Source organism: Salmo salar, chromosome 03 (assembly GCF_965601325.2).
Source record: "Salmo salar chromosome 03, fSalSal1, whole genome shotgun sequence".
In the NCBI taxonomy this organism is placed as follows: Eukaryota; Metazoa; Chordata; class Actinopteri; order Salmoniformes; family Salmonidae; genus Salmo; species Salmo salar.
Genome location: NC_138293.1, coordinates 69,267,868 through 69,284,585, shown reverse-complemented (window position 1 = coordinate 69,284,585; position 16,718 = coordinate 69,267,868). Strand labels below are relative to the sequence as shown.

General features: G+C 39.9%; 2 protein-coding genes across 3 annotated transcripts; both read right to left on the bottom strand.

Annotated features, from left to right (window-relative positions):
• Positions 1-604: 604 nt before the first annotated feature.
• LOC106601174 (osteocalcin 1-like) lies at positions 605-4,124 on the bottom strand. Its single transcript, XM_045716061.2, has 3 exons — positions 3,949-4,124; positions 3,656-3,716; positions 605-843 (listed from the first exon to the last, which is right to left on the bottom strand). Exons 1-3 carry the CDS (start codon positions 4,007-4,009, stop codon positions 741-743), a joined length of 225 nt encoding a protein of 74 aa, XP_045572017.1. The 5' UTR covers positions 4,010-4,124; the 3' UTR covers positions 605-740.
• Positions 4,125-8,238: 4,114 nt separating this feature from the next.
• LOC100136434 (matrix Gla protein) lies at positions 8,239-14,714 on the bottom strand. Of its 2 annotated transcripts, none has more exons than XM_014193136.3 (5): positions 14,599-14,714; positions 11,151-11,245; positions 11,018-11,047; positions 10,698-10,800; positions 8,239-8,774 (listed from the first exon to the last, which is right to left on the bottom strand). In XM_014193136.3, the coding sequence occupies exons 2-5, from the start codon at positions 11,209-11,211 to the stop codon at positions 8,630-8,632; spliced, it is 339 nt and encodes a 112-aa protein (XP_014048611.1). In that variant the 5' UTR covers positions 11,212-11,245; positions 14,599-14,714; the 3' UTR covers positions 8,239-8,629. The 2 variants fall into 2 exon arrangements, with proteins under 2 accessions (XP_014048611.1, NP_001117040.1); NM_001123568.1 differs by having other exon boundaries at positions 8,251-8,774; positions 11,151-11,242; positions 14,599-14,651.
• Positions 14,715-16,718: the final 2,004 nt, after the last annotated feature.

The following is a 16,718-nucleotide window of genomic DNA, read 5'->3' as shown; positions in this document are numbered from 1 at the left end:
GAAAAACGAGTTTTAATGACTCCAACCTAAGTGTTTGTAAACTTCTGACTTCAGCTGTAAATACGAACATTGGCAGTAATGACCAAATTAAATGCCCCAGCCTTGGGATCATTTACGCAATTGAACAGGTAGATAGATATGTTTGTTCATGCAATATAAAATGCAATGTAGTCTAAATGTTTTCAGCTGTCATAGATGTTTTATATTCATGAAGGTGCTGAAGATCTGTACATGTAACATTTCTCTTTCAATATTTGTAAACAAAGTCAGTAATGTCATGCCAATGGAACTTTTTGCTCCACTATAGTTGCTCCACTATTTTTGTATCAAAGTCTTTACCAGGCTTTGATACCACAGAGGTCGTTTGTTCAGGTCTCCTTCAGTGTGTAGCCTAATCTGTTTCTCATTTGTTCCCTTTAGGAAATGACAGATCTCGCACAATGTATCATGTTATAACATTGTTAGAATATTGTTATGTAATATGAAATAATTTCATGAAAGACACATTGTTTAGATATTTTTATGGACCATACTACACTACAGAATATTACCAAATAGTTCTCTTGATAACTTCTCATTATCCTCTTTCTCTCTTTCTCTCTCGCTCTCCCTCTAACACCGTATCAATCTATACTTCATTTATTTAGATTTATTAAGATGTTTCATCCTCAGAACATTACAACTATTTCTCTCAAAAAAGCCTTGCAGAAGGGAAGTTGGTTTGTGGAGTGGGTTGACATCTAGTATGGGATTGGTCCATAGAATTCGGTGTAGGCAGCAATGATCCCAGCTGTGTCCATCATGTTCTCACACCAGTAGTTAAGCTCACACACCTCCCTCAGACTGGGAATGAAGGTGTTGGGCAGTTTCCATAAAATAAGAGGAAGAGGTGAAAGATGAAAGGGGGACGAAAAAAAAACATAGATGAAAATCTAGATATTATCCAGTGTGAAGAAATAGGCTTGCTGTCTCTGCCTTGCCGGTTCCCCTCTTTCCACTGGGATTCTCTGCCTCTAACCCTTTTACAGGGGCTGAGTCACTGGCCTACTGGTGTTCTTCCATGCCGTCCATGGGAGGGGTGCGTCACTTGAGTGGGTTGAGTCACTGACGTGGTCTTCCTGTCTGGGTTGGCGCCCCCCCTTGGGTTGTGCCATGGCGGAGATCGTTGTGGGCTATACTCGGCCTTGTCTTAGGACGGTAAGTTGGTGGTTGGAGACATCCCTCAAGTGGTGTGGGGGCTGTGCTTTGGCAAAGTGGGTGGGGTTATATCCTGCCTGTTTGGCCCTGTCCGGGGGTATCATCGGATGGGGCCACAGTGTCTTCTGATCCCTCCTGTCTCAGCCTCCAGTATTTATGCTGCAGTAGTTTATGTGTCGGGGGGCTAGGGTCAGTCTGTTACATCTGGAGTATTTCTCTTGTCTTATCCGGTCTCCTGTGTGAATTTAAATATGCTCTCTCTATAATTCTCTCTTTCTCTCTTTCTGTCTTTCTCTCGGAGGACCTGAGCCCTAGGACCATGCCTCAGGACTACCTGGTATGATGACTCCTTGCTGTCCCCAGTCCACCTGGCCGTGCTGCTGCTCCAGTTTCAACTGTTCTGCCTGCGGCTATGGAACCCTGACCTGTTCACCGGACGTGCTTGTTGCACCCTCGACAACTACTATGATTATTATTATTTGACCATGCTGGTCATTTATGAACATTTTAACATCTTGACCATGTTCTGTTATAATCTCCACCCAGCACAGCCAGAAGAGGACTGGCCACCCCTCATAGCCTGGTTCCTCTCTAGGTTTCTTCCTAGGTTTTTGGCCTTTCTAGGGAGTTTTTCCTAGGGAGTTTTTCCTAGCCACCGTGCTTCTTTCACATGCATTGCTTGCTGTTTGGGGTTTTAGGCTGGGTTTCTGTTCAGCACTTTGAGATATCAGCTGATGTACGAAGGGCTATATAAATAAATTTGATTTGATTTGATTTTATATAAATAACATTTCACTCCATGATAACAACAGGAAATTCCCTGAATATTTGAGTACATTTCATCTTAAATGAAGTGGAAATGATGCTTGTTCCCATACAAACATTGATTAACAGCAAAACACATACGCTGAGTGTACAAAACATTAAGAACACCTGCTCTTTCCATGATATAGACTGACCGGGTGAATCCAGGTGAGAGCTATGATCCCTTATTGATGTCACTTATTAAAGCCACTTCAGTCAGTGTAGATGAAGGGGAAGAGACACGTTAAAGGGGGATTGTTAAGCCTTGAGACAATTGAGACATGGATTGTGTATGTGTGCCATTCAGAGGGTGAATGGGCAAGACAAAAGATTTAAGTGCCTTTGAACAGGGTATGGTCGTAGGTGCCAGGCACACCGGTTTGTGTCAAGAACGGCAACACTGTTCGGTTTTTCACACTCAATAGTTTCCAGTGTGTATTAAGAATGGTCCACCACCAAAATTACATCCAGTCAACTTCACACAACTGTGGGAAGCATTGGAGTCAACATGGGCCAGCATCCCTGTGGAACGCTTTCGACACCTTGTAGAAAAACAACCTTGTGTGCCAGGCTATCAGATGACAGACAGGGGACAACAGAACAGTACTGTACCTCTCCAGCTGAATCAGGGACAAGTCTGCAAGGGCAGTGCCGGCTCTCTTCTGTCGCACACTGCAAACTCACATGCCCCAACTGCCCACAGGTCCAGCATTGAGTGTAGTTCCATTCACAAAGGGCTCTGGCGGGTCCACGTCCTTTTCCAGTCCATGTTTGTGGGTCACCATAATGTTAAGTGGTGAAAAGCACAGACCCTTCAGGCACCAGGTTCACAGGTGTGACTGATGTGAATGTGGGGGAGCTGCAGGCTGTGGTTGGGGTGAGCCTGTAGAAACAACTTGAGCAGCCATCTAGGGTCTTGTCTTCCAGTCTGTCCCTTTATGTGGAGTGAGTTGGGGTGGCGAGGGAAACCCCCTACAGGAACTGTGCCTCCTTTTTCTCCCAGCACCATCATCCCCCATCACAGTGTCTGATACAAGGGCACTTCTTCCTCATCCCCTTCTCCTTGTCCATTCTTCCTGTCTGAATTATCTCCTTGACTAAATCCAACCTAGTCTTGTTGAATGAACCAGCCATTGGAAATCTGTGTTCTCCTGCCATCTCAGTCCAAACATGCCATTTCTTAAAAGTGAATGTACATTCCACAGCAGGAAACATATTTTGCATATATTCAACAGGCGTGATAGGCTTCATTGCTCCTATCTCCTCATTCTGGTTTGACTGTGCCACGGTGCTGCGGATTTTTATTTAGATAGTCTGCGTGTAATGATAATAGTGTAGGTGCCCTATGTTAGCCTATTATCTAACCTGCAATAATGTCAGTAGTGGGAGTTGTATCAGTTCTAACTATTTCCTCCACTGTCTTCTCATATGTCCATAAAACACAACCTCCTCCAGCTATTTCACTTAAAAGTCTCCTTATCTATCCACACACCTGTAAGGTCATAGAACATATTCCCTTTTTAAAACGAGAGAAATATAAACAAGTGTAATCACACTGCACTTAGAATAACCATGTTCAGTGCATCTACGACTGGTCATCAACATTACAGTACACACAATCAGACCACTGCCATTCTGGTACCAATTATCCTACTGATGTCTCTTACCCACTCTTTTCTCACTAGCAGGCTTTGAGGCAGTGGAGGTAGAGGAGTCTGTGTAGAGAGGAAACAGTATTGTACATGACTAATCATCTCGATCTGAAAACACAACTACAACATTATAAATTCTTTACATGTTTTATTTATTCTTTAACATTTATATAAAGTTTCATTATTTATTTGATTATTTTCCTTATTCCATTTATGCTGAAATCCTAAAAATAGTTGCACATTTTGCTCAGGTGCAAAACCTTGACTAACGCTGTCGCTCTATCTCTGCTCTAACCTCCAATAGAGTGGCACACACATGCCTGAGCACAGAGGACAAGGATGGCCAAGGTCTTCATCTTTCTCTTTGCTGTTGGTTCACAATCTGGACGATCAACAAGTATGAGATTTCGACTGTTCTGTCTTGCTTGTCTCTCTCACCAGTACATCAACACACACTCAGTTTATAGTTATGACCCTCACAATATCTTGAGTTTGTGATTGGTTGAGGAATCATGTATCATACACCCACAAGCAACAGCAAATGTACACTGGCACATGAACAGATATACACACACACACACACCCTGAATTCTCAAATAATTGTTGCATATATTCTAAACATTCGAAAAAACATTCTACATTTATGCTTCATCATATTTTTTGGTGAGGTCATGCTTTAAAAACAACAACTGTTTTTTAAAAACTTAATGAAAAAGTAGTGTTACACCTTTTATAGTTAACTGTTGTAAGAACACATGTACATGTCTCTAATAATTCCCAAATCTACAGTGGGGGCCGAAATGTATACCCTTGATGAAGATGAAATAAATAATTATATTACTGAGTTAAATTGTATGCTCCCAAAATGTGGAAATGCTATTATTTTATACTAATACACAGTGGTGGAAAAGTACCTAATTGTAATACTTGAGTACAAGTAGAGATATCTTAATAGAAAATGACTAAAGTAAAAGTGAAAGTTATCCAGTAAAATACTACTTGAGTAAAAGTCCAAAAGTATTTGGTTTTAAATATACTTAAGTATCAAAAGTAAATGTAATTGCAAAAATATACTTAAGTATCAAAAGTAAAAGTATGAATAATTTCACATTCCTTATATTATGAAGCAAACCAGACGGCAATATTTAGATTTTTTTTACGGATAGCTAGGGGCACACTCCAACACTCAGACATCATTTAGAAACATAGCATGTGTGTTTGGTGAGTCTGCCAGATCAGATGCAGTAGGGATGACCAGGGGGATTCTCTTGATAAGTGTGTGAATTGGACAATGTTCCTGTCCTGCTAAGCATTCGAAATGTAACAAGTACTTTAGGGTGTCAGGGAAAATGTATGGAGTAAAAAGTACATTTTTTTTCCTTAGGAATGTAGTAAAAGTTGTCAAAAATGTAAATAGTAAAGTGAAGTACAGATACCCAAAACAACTACTTAAGTAGTACTTTAAAGTATTTTTACTTAAGTACTTTACACCACTGCTAATACAATTCTTCAGAGAAATATATATTTTTTAACAAGTAATACTTTTTTTCTCAAAAATGAAGGGGTCAAACTATTGACAGCCCTGTTTTCAGTACCTTTCATTACCCCACCTTGCTAGGATAATAGCAATGAGGCATTTTCTTTTATGAGTTGGAAAACATATTGGGAGGGATCTCATATTGGGAGACCATTCCTCCATACATAATCCTTCCAGATCCTTGATATCCTTCATCTGTGCTTATAGATTGCCCTCTTCTATTCAAACCACAGGTTTTCGAAGGATTTCAAGTCTAGAGACTGAGATTGCCATTCCAAAATGTTGATTTTGTAGCCAATTAACCATTTCTTTGTGGATGTTGACGTGTGCTTGGGGTTATTGTCTTGCTGGAAGATCCACTTGCTGCCAAGTTTCAACCTCCTGGCAGAGGCATCCAGTTTTTGGCTAAAATGTCTGTGTACTGGGTAAAGTTCATGATGACGTTGACCTCAGCAAGGGCCCCAGGACCAGTGGAAGCAAAATAGCCCCATAAAATTCAAGATCCACCACCATATTTTACAGTTGGTATGGGGTTCTTTTCTGCTTATGCATTCTCAATTCGATGCCAAACCCACCACTAGTGTACGTGGCCAAAGAGCTCTATTTTCATGTCATCTGACCATAGCACTGATTCCAATACAAGTGCCAATGCTGTTTAGCAAACTCCAGGCGTTTACATTTGTTGGATGACATGAAAATAGAGAATGAAAATGTCCCCATTTTTTTTTTGCATACAATATAGTAAAGTATTTGAATTATTTATTTTACACAGTCATTTTTGCTCATCTTTATCAAGGGTGTCAATAATTTCATACCCCACTGTATAAAGACAACACTCCTTTAAATGTGCAGTACCACCAGACAACCTCAAGAGGTCCGAGTTTTACAGCATGCCCACACGACATCCTATTCAAACCACGAACTACTGGTTGATAAAACCATATGATACTAATTGAACAAGAAGAGAAACCTCCATCCGTCATTATGTGACAGACTTTTGATCAGAGGTTTTGCTTTTTTATAACAAACTACAGTGATTTCCTATATGAGGAAACTGAAAGCAATTTTTAGATTGATAGTTGATTGTACATTCATTCTCCAGTAATACACATGGTATGGTATATCCAGTGCCTGTATGGAGCATTGATAGGCATATAAAAACTAAAACACATAAATTGTTCAACTACTGAAGTTGAACAAAATTCTATTCTATTCTGCTCCATTCTTTTCTATTCTGCTTCATTCCATTCTATTCTGCTCCATTCTATTCTATTCTGCTCCATTCTATTTTATTACTTGTTGCCTTTTCCCCACTCATGTTCAACTTCTTAAGTAGCACATTATTGCTTGACAGCATTGCAGAATGTAGAGACCTCACCCTTAAGGGGTGTGCAAAGACCTTATGTAAAGACCTCACCCTTAAGGGAAATGTCCCTTTATATTTTGCTCTCTCAGTTTCTTTCCAAGTCGGACTTCTGGGCCGCTGAAGTGGCCTTGACAATGTGGGGTGTAATTTCAGCATCTGGGTCAGTGCTGATGTCGTTCCTCCATGTAGGGACAAAGTTCAGAAATCTATCCTAGCAAAGGCTTAATTATGAACATTTTGGTTCTGCGGAATCACAAAAAAACATCAATGTGATTGCCCTTTCGTGGGCAGTGGTGGGAAAAGTACCCAATTGTCACACTTGAGTAAAAGTATAGATACCTTAATATAAAGTTACTCAAGTAAAAGTGAAAGTCACCCAGTAAAATACTACTTGAGTAAAAGTCTAAAAGTATTTGGTTTTAAATGTACTTAAGTATCAAAAGTAAATTGAATTGCTAAAATATACTTAAGTTTCAAAAGTAAAAGTATAAATAATTTCAAATTCCTTATAATAAGCAAAGCGGACAGCACCATGTTCTTGTTTTTAAAATGTACGATAGTCAGGGGCACACTCCAAATCTCAGACATTATATACAGATAGTCAGGGGCACACTCCAAATCTCAGACATTATATACAGATAGTCAGGGGCACACTCCAAATCTCAGACATTATATACAGATAGTCAGGGGCACACTCCAAATCTCAGACATTATATACAGATAGTCAGGGGCATACTCCAAATCTCAGACATTATTTACAAAAGATGCATTTGTGTTTAGAGAGTCCGCCAGACCATAGGCAGTAGGGATGGCCATGTGTTCTTTTGATAAGTGCGTGAATTTCACAATTTTCCTGTTCTGCTAAGCATTCAAAATGTAGGGAGGACTTTGGGTTGTCAGGGAAAATGCATGGAGTAAAAAGTACAATATTTTCTTTAGGAATGTAGTGAAGTAAATGTTGTCAAAAATATAAATAGTAAAGTAAAGTACAGATACCCCAAAAAACGACTTAAGTAGTACTTGAATATATTTTTACTTAAGTACTTTACACCACTGTTCGTGGGTGTGCCATGACCAGATCCAGTGTCCTGCTTGTGTCTCTCTTGTCTTCTAGAGACTGACATTCACTGTGTTCAGATGACCTCTGGTTCTTATGGTACAGTAAGGAGCTGCATCTTGTCTACAAAAACAGTGACCAGCTGACTACTTATTGTTGTATGTGACCTGGAAATGAATATTTTCTATTGATACCATTGATGCTCCCATTTACAAAAGTTAGGGAAAAAATTACCAAAAATATATACATTTACATTCCAAAAGTGGAAGATAAGGCCATACAAACTATTGGATAATCAAACAAATAGTAACTGACTTTGAACATAATTTACACTTACAGTTTAAAAACAGGTGCAAACTTTGTCATGCTGGTGCAAAAATGTAGCTTCCCTTGGCTTTTCTTGTTTCCACACTACATTTTTCTGATTTGTTGCTACCACACTGGTCAAACTGGGACAGATATTAGCGTTCACACATCTGCTCCCACATTCAAAATCATATTCAGCTGAAATTTGGCAACACGTGGAACCAAATGAGGTGGAATTCTGTAGCCCACAAGTAAGGTTACTAAGCCCCTCTGAGGAATATCGTGACACCATAGGATTTAGACAATGAATGTAACAAACTCTTCAAAAACGTTTTAATACATATAAATACATATGGGTTAGACAGAGACTGTTGTCTTAGTGTGGATGGAAAAAGGGAACAATGGAGGTGAGTGTGAAGCTAATCTTCACAAGCACAGATTTCTGAAAGCAGTTATTCTTTGAAGGTGTGGTGATTGTGAGTAGGCTATAAAGTTATACAATAAATGGCGCTTGAATTATATAAATGCGCAAGATTATTGGATCACTATATACGTAATTGATTTTACTGATATCTTTTCATATATTTGTCATATCTCTTTTACTGTTACATCACCGAACCAATATCCTGTTATGTAATGTCAGAGTGTGTTGAATGAGCGTACAGTAAATCAATAGCAGGAATAATTGCTATGATAAGATGGACAGGGACTCAGAATCCACGGGTTGGGCCTGGATTCCTAGCTCCAAAATATCTCTGATAGGCCAGCTGGTAACCATAGCGATGGGCAAAGAAGCGACAGGGAGAGTAGTCTTCACATGTCTCTGTGCGCCTCTCTGCTGGAGACTTCATTGTTCTGAAACACAAACACAAGTCAACTACAATCACAGTCAACCATTATGAAACACAGATAAACAAATAACACAGAGGCCTACAGTGCCTTCAGAAAGTATTCATATTCCTTGACTTTTGACACATTTTGTTGTGTTACAGCCAGAATTCTAAATGGTTTAAATTGATATTTTTTTTTTAAAAACGTGTTTTTAGAAATGTTAGCAAATGTATTGAAATGTAAATACAAAAATATCATTTACATAAGCATTCACACCCTTGAGCCAATACATGTTTGAATCAGCTTTGGCAGCGATTACAGCCGTGAGTCTTTCTGAGTAAGTCTCTAAGAGCTTTGCACACCTGGCTTATACAATATTTGCCCATTATTCTTTTAAAAATTCTTTAAGCTCTGTCAAAAGAGTTATTGATCATTGCTAGACAACCATTTTCAAGTTTGGCCATAGTTTTTCAAGCAGATTTAAGTCAAAACTGTAACTCGGTCACTCAGGAACATTCACTGTCTTCTTGGTAAGCAACTCCAGTGTAGATTTGGCCTTGTGTTTTAGGTTATTGTCCTGCTGAAAGGTGAATTAATCTCTCAGTGTGTCACGACTCCCGCTGAAGTCGGCTCCTCTCCTTGTTCGGGCGGCGGTCGACGTCACCGGTTTTCTTGCCATCGCCGCTCAACCTTTCATTTTCCATTTGTTTTGTCTTGTTTTTCCGCACACCTGGTTTACATCCCCTCATCACTCTACGTGTATATTATCCTCTGTTCCCCCCCATGTCTGTATGTGTAATTGTTCGTTACATTTATTGTGTGACGCGGCAGGCAGTTTTTTTCCGGGTATTGTTTTGAACCCATGGTATTGTATTGTTGTACATTATTTGTGTGACTAGTGCGCTATTCGCTTTTGCCTTTGGCTGGAGTGTTGTGACGCTGTTGCGTCCGATTGATTTGCTTCTGCCAATTAAAGCGTGCCTGTTCACTCATCTCTGCACTCCTGCACCTGACTCCAGTTGACCAGTTGCACACCCAGTCTGACACAGTGGAAAGCAGACTGAACCAGGTTTTCCTCTAGAATTTATTTTCCTGTGCTTAGCTCATTCCGTAAATGTTTTATCCTGAAAAACTCCCCAGTCCTTAACGATTACATGCATACCCATAACATGATGCAGCCACCACTGTACTTGAAAATACAGAGAGTGGTACTCAGTAATGTGTTGTATTGGATTTGCCCCAAAAATAACACAATGTATTCAGGACAAACAGTTAATTGCTTTGTTTTGCAGTATTACTTTAGTGCCTTGCAAACAGGATGCATGTTTTGGAATATTTGTGTTCTGTACAGGCTTCCTTCTTTTCGCTTTGTGAATTAGGTTAGTATTGTGGAGTAACTACAATGTTGTTGATCCATCCTCAGTTACTCCTATCACAGCCATTAAACTCTGTAACTGTTTTAAAGTTACCATTGGCCTAATGGTGAAATCCCTGAGCAGTTTCATTCCTGTCTGGCAACTGAGTTAGGAAGGACGACTGTATCTTTTGTGGTGACTGGGTGTATTGATATACCATCCAAAGTGTAATTAATAACTTCACCATGCTCAAAGGGATATTGAATGTGCCCTTCTTTGTGAGGCATTGGAAAACCTCCCTGATTTTGTGGTTGAATCTGTGTTTGAAATTCCCTACTCGACTGAGGGACCTTACAGATAATTGTATGTGTGAGGTAAGGAGATGAGGTAGTCATTCAAAAATCATGTTAAAACCTATTATTGTACACAGAGTGAGTCCATGAAACTTATTATGTGGCTTTTTTAGCACATTTTTACTCCTAAACTTCTTTAGGCTTAACATAACAAGGGGTTGAATAGTTATTGATTCAAGACATTTCTTCTTTGATATTATGGGATATTGTGTGTAGGCCAGTGATTGTGTGTGTGGTACCTCCTGTAAGTGCTGCCTCTTGATGGAGTGTTGTAGGCACTTCCCCTCTGTGGACTCTGTGGGTTGATGAATGAGTTGGCTCGGTATGGACTGACAAACACATCTGGAATGTAATGGAATTAAATAAAACCATTTTATTAGAAGAAATTACCCCCATCTCAACAGGGGCGGGCATACAGATTTCAGTGACAAAATCTTATTGAATTCACTGAATGGCCTAGTTGGTCTGGAATTCAAAAAAATTGACAAATATAGTGTTTTTATAATACATCAAATGTGTGGGAATGTTTTACTGCCATAAGAATCTGAAGGTCAATCACCTTCAAAGGATTCTGTGCTTTCTTGAGAATCTGTGGAAAAGAAGGGGAAAGTTATTAGTGACTTATCACTGTAGATCACCAGGTTTACTAAAAAGATTCTGAATTGACGTAGTGTTGATTTGTAGAAATGTACCGTAGCAGACGCAGAGAGAGATGGTGACACACAGGGCCACACACTGGAGGAGAGTCCTCATCCTCACTCTGGCTGTCTGTTGGTCTCTTGGTCTGCTGGAGGAAAGACTGATGTTAAAATGTGTCATAATACCACCACCACCATGAGAGAAATAAGGCGTGGAGGGAGCGCATGACGTTACTGTACGTTAGGGACTGTGACAGCTATAAAACAAGTGAACTGGTGGTAAAGATTCTACATGGGTCTGTATGTGGGTTCATGTACATGTTAACGCAGCCATAAATCCAGACTACACACTATTTCTCAATGTCAACAAAAATAATAATATCTAGGCCTATACATTGATGTATTTCCAGAGTAGAGGGCAAACAAACAAATTCCCCAAACCAATGTTATTTTTGTATGACTGGATTTTAGGGTCCCTCATGATGTACAGACAGGAAAGTACAGACAGCGTTTCTATGGGCATACAGTGCTGTGAAAAAGTATTTACCCCCTTTCTATTTTCTCTACTTTGGAATATTTCTGATACTGAATGTTATCAGATCTTCAACCAAAACCTAATATTAGATAAAGGGAACCTGAGTGAACAAATACAAAACAATTACATCATTTATTTATTTCATAAATAAAGTTATGCAACACCCAATGCCCCTGTGTGAAAAAGTAATTGCCCCCATACACTCAACAACTGGTTGTGCCACTGAGCTGCAATGACTCCAACCAAATGCTTCCTGTAGTTGTTGATCAGTCTCTCACATCGCCGTGGAGGAATTTTGGGCCACTCTTCCATGCAGAACTGCTTTAACTCAGCAACATTTGTGGGTTTTCAAGCATAAACTGCTCGTTTTAAGTCCTGCCACAACAGCTCAATTGGAATTAGGTCTGGACTTTGACTAGGCCATTCCAAAACTTCAAATGTGTTGCTTTTTAGCCATTTTCATGTAGACTTGATTGTGTGTTTTGGATCATTGTCTTGCTGCATGACACAATTGTGCTTCAGCTTCAGTTCACAGATGGATGGCCTGACATTCTCCTGTAGAATTCTCTGATACAGAGCAGAATTCATAGTTCCTTCTATTAAGGCAAGTCGTCCAGGTCCTGAGGCAGCAAAGCATCCCTGAACCATCACACTACCACCACCATGCTTGACCGTTGGTATGAGGTTCTTACTGTGGAATGCAGTGTTTGGTTTTCACCAGGCATAATGGCACCCATGTCGTCCAAAAAGTTATACTTTTGACTCATCTGTCCATAGAACATTCTTCCAAGATTCTTGATGATCATCCAGGTGCTTCCAGGTGTTTTTTGGCAAACCTCAGTCAACGTTTTGGATGGGTTCTGTCTGTTGAAGATCTGAAACGAGGACTTGAAACGAGCAGTTCATGCTTGAAAACCATTTTATTAGAGTCTAAGCCCTGTCTAAGCCGGGGGGAGCTAATTTATGAATTGTTTTAAGATGACCATAGCAAGGATTATTTAGCTATTTGATTTTGAATTTTAAGACCCCTTAAGGTATCAAAGAAATATATAAAATTATTGGATGAAACATTGAATGTGTCATTTGTAACAGCTCTCGTTGGTGGTAGAAGTGGACCAAGGCGCAGCGTGGTAAGTGTTCATGATTCGTTTATTCAAGAAACACTAAAACAAAATAACTACAGCAACAAAACGAAAGCGAACAGTTCTGTCAGGTACAGACACTAAACAGAAAACAAGATCCCACAAACTCAGGTGGAAAACAGGCTGCCTAAGTATGACTCCTAATCAGAGACAACGATAGACAGCTGCCTCTGATTGGGAACCACACTGGCCCAAAAACAAAGAAACAGAAAACATAGAATTTCCCACCCGTGTCACACCCTGATCTAACCAACCATAGAGAATAATAAGGATCTATAAGGTCAGGGCGTGACATCATTACTGCTATTAGCCAATAGAAACACATTGAATAACAGATTCACTACATGGAACAACATATAGTCCCCCCAAAAAAATCTAAAGGAAGTTTGTTCTGAAGTGTCTGTCCTATAGAGAGACATGAAAAAGATCAGGAAACCATTTTTTATTTATCCCATTATTTTAGGCACTAAACTATCTCCATATATACTTCCATTAAACTGGTATAAACTGGTATTTGTAAACTCAGGTTCTCTTTATCTAATATTAGGTTTTGGTTGAAGATCTGATAACATTCAGTATCAAAAATATGCAAAAATAGAGAAAATCAGAAAGGGGGAAAATACTTTTTCACGGCACTGTATATGGGTATACTGTAGTCACTAGTCAGTGCCATTGCTGAATGATGGGGGAGGGAGAAAAACAGTCATAGTGCTGGCAGCAATGGAGCAGTGACACACACACACACCTAACCTTAACCAAAAAACCTAACCTTAACCCTAAACTTACCTTAGCTCCTAACCCTAAAACTAACCCTAGCTCCTAACCCTAAACCTAATTCTAAATCTAACACCAATTTTAACCTTAACCCTAAACCCCCTAGAAATAGCATTTGACTGTGTGGGGACCAACAAAATGTCTCCAGTTGGTCAAATGTTTGTTAGTTTACTATTCACACACACACACACACACACACACACACACACACACACACACACACACACACACACACACACACACACACACACACACACACACACACACACACACAGTGACCTTGCCAGGTGGTAGAAGTGGACCAAGGCGTACACCTGTACAAATAGTCAACAAGACCCCAACCTTCCTAACAAAACCCCCCACATTCACCCACATCCATGTGCCCCATGGCAGACCCTCTCTGCCGCCTCCTGTGTTTGTAGGGTTTGGATGACAACCTGGTACAACGCCCCTCCTTTACATACCCAATGGCACACGTCACCCCACAGGCATGGGGCACAGCTGGCCCACAGGGAAGGAGCTCACAGACCTTACAGGAAAAAGGGTTACGAGGATATCAATGAGTGTGTGTGTGTGTTAGTGAGGTGCTGACAGCATCGTCTGCAGCCTTTTATGCGCGTCTGCAGCCTGGCACACAGCAGGCCCTGAGCCCCCCCCCCCCAGGCCAGACTGTGCTCACCCTCACCTCACTAGAAAAAAACCTTTACCATGCAGGATGCTACTAACCCACAGAACTGCACCACCAGGCTAATGACCCCTATTCACTCAGCACTCAGTAGCACATCAAACAAACTGAAGGCTGTACCCATGCATCTCACTGTATCACTATTTTAATGGATCAAAGTCTGTATGTTTTGTTATTTACAGTTACACTTAATTTTAGGCTGCAAAAAGTGACAGCCGATATTTACACCTAAACATTAACCTCCTTTATGGGATTTCTATTGGAGTTATGTCAAAGTTACCAATATCAAATGTATATCTTATTTTTAATATATTGTGGATAGTATATTGTTATGTAGCTATAAACCTATGAGATAGTTGTACTTACCCTAAGAAGATAGTTATGGTGTCAACTCTCTTGGTAAAGTCTCTTTCACAATCTCCCTCTCTCTCTTTCTCTCTGGGGATGTTTCTTTATTCTGTATAGCAAGGCTTTTATACCTCTTCTCCCCCACCCGTCTGTTTCCCCCTACTCCCTCTTTCTCAGCCCTCCCTCTCTCTTTCTCCTCCCTTCTTCTTACTATCAGCCCATTCCACCTCCTCAATCAGACCACACTTAACTCACTCTCTCCCTCTCTCTTCTGTAAACATACTCACACGTTCGCTGAAAAACAGATTATGGAAAGGTGGAGTGGAATGAAGGAAAACAGACAGGGTGTAAACAGAGAACAAGAGAGGGATGGAGGAGAGGAATAGAGAGGAAGGCCAGTAGCGGAGTTACCTGCTCTATCACCGCTACCTGACAATATTTACTGCTGTTTACTAACATGACAGCAGGGTATGAAAAGAGCAAGTAACATACAAACTCCACACGGACTGACTCCACTATTTATCATCAACACTTCACGAAAGTGTCATGTAGAATTTTCACTGTAGTGCCAGTCCTTGTCCTTTCATGTTTTTGACTGCCAAAACAGTGTTCTTAACTGCATAGTGGGGTGATGCATTTATTATACTAATCATATATCTAGGGCTATTTGAGTATAGTTCTACAGTTGGTTGTATGTAATAACCTCTTTAGATTTCAGCTCAGATGAGAATACACATCCCTTATGCAATCTCACTTAAGGTTTCCTTATGTAACCTCACTTAAATTGGAATGTTCTAGGAATAACTCAGTGAAACCAGATCTGCCCAGAGGCAAACAAACAGAAGATGAAGAGCCAGATGGATACAGTGCCTTCAGAAAGTATTCACACCCCTTGACTTTTCCCACATGTGATTGTGTTACAGCCTGAATTTAAAATGTATCAAATGTAGATTTTTTTGTCAATGGCCTACACACCATACCCATGATGTCAAAGTGGAATTATGTTTTTAGAAACATTTTACAAATCAATAAAAAATGAAAAGCTGAAATGTCTTGAGTCAATAACTAAGCCTAAATAAGTTCAGGAATAAAATGTGCTTAACAAGTCATGTAATAAGTTGTATGGACTCACTCTGTGTGCAATAATAGTGTTTAACATGATTTTTAAATGACTACCTCATCTCTTCATCTCACACATACAATTATCTGTAAGGTCCCTCAGTCGAGCAGTGAATTTCAAACACCGGTTCAACCACAAAGACCAGGGACGTTTTTTTCCAATGCCTCACAAAGAAGGGCACATATTTGTGAATATCCCTTTGAGCATGGTGAAGTTATTAATTACACTTTGGATGGTGTATCCATACACCCAGTCACTACAAAGATACGGCATCCTTCCTAACTCAGTTGGTGGAGAGGAAGGAAACCGCTCAGGGATTTCACCATGAGGCCTATGGTAACTTTAAAACAGTTACAGAGTTAGGAGAAAACTGAGGATAGATCAACAACATTGTCGTTACTCCACAATACTAACCTAATTGACAAAGTGAAAAGAAGGAAGCCTGTACAGAACACAAATATTCCAAAACATGCATCCTGTTTGCAACACAATGTGGCACATTACTGAGTATCACTCTCCATATTTTCAAGCATAGTGGTGGCTGCATCATGTTATGGGTATGCTTCTAATCGTTCAGGACTGGGGAGTTTTTCAGAATAAAAAAGAAACAGAACGGAGCTAAGCACAGGCAAATTCCAAGAAGAAAACCTGGTTCAGTCTGCTTTCCAACAATTCACCTTTCAGAAAGACAATAACCTAAAACAAGCCAAATCTACACTGGAGTTGCTTACCAAGAAGACAGTGAATGTTCCAGTTTTGACTTAAATCTACTTGAAAATCTATGGCAAGACCTGGAAATGGTTGTCTAGCAATGATGAACAACCAATTTGACAGACCTTGAAACATTTTGAAAAGAATATTGGGCAAACGTTGCACAATCCAGGTGTGGAAATCACTTATTAGGGTTTTCACATATAGTCCCCTTTAAAATAACCTATCTCAGTCCTTTTAAAGTGAACTCTGGGGTAAAAAAAAGAGCTAGATCTCAGTTCTCATTGTATTCACACTGCCCTTGCCT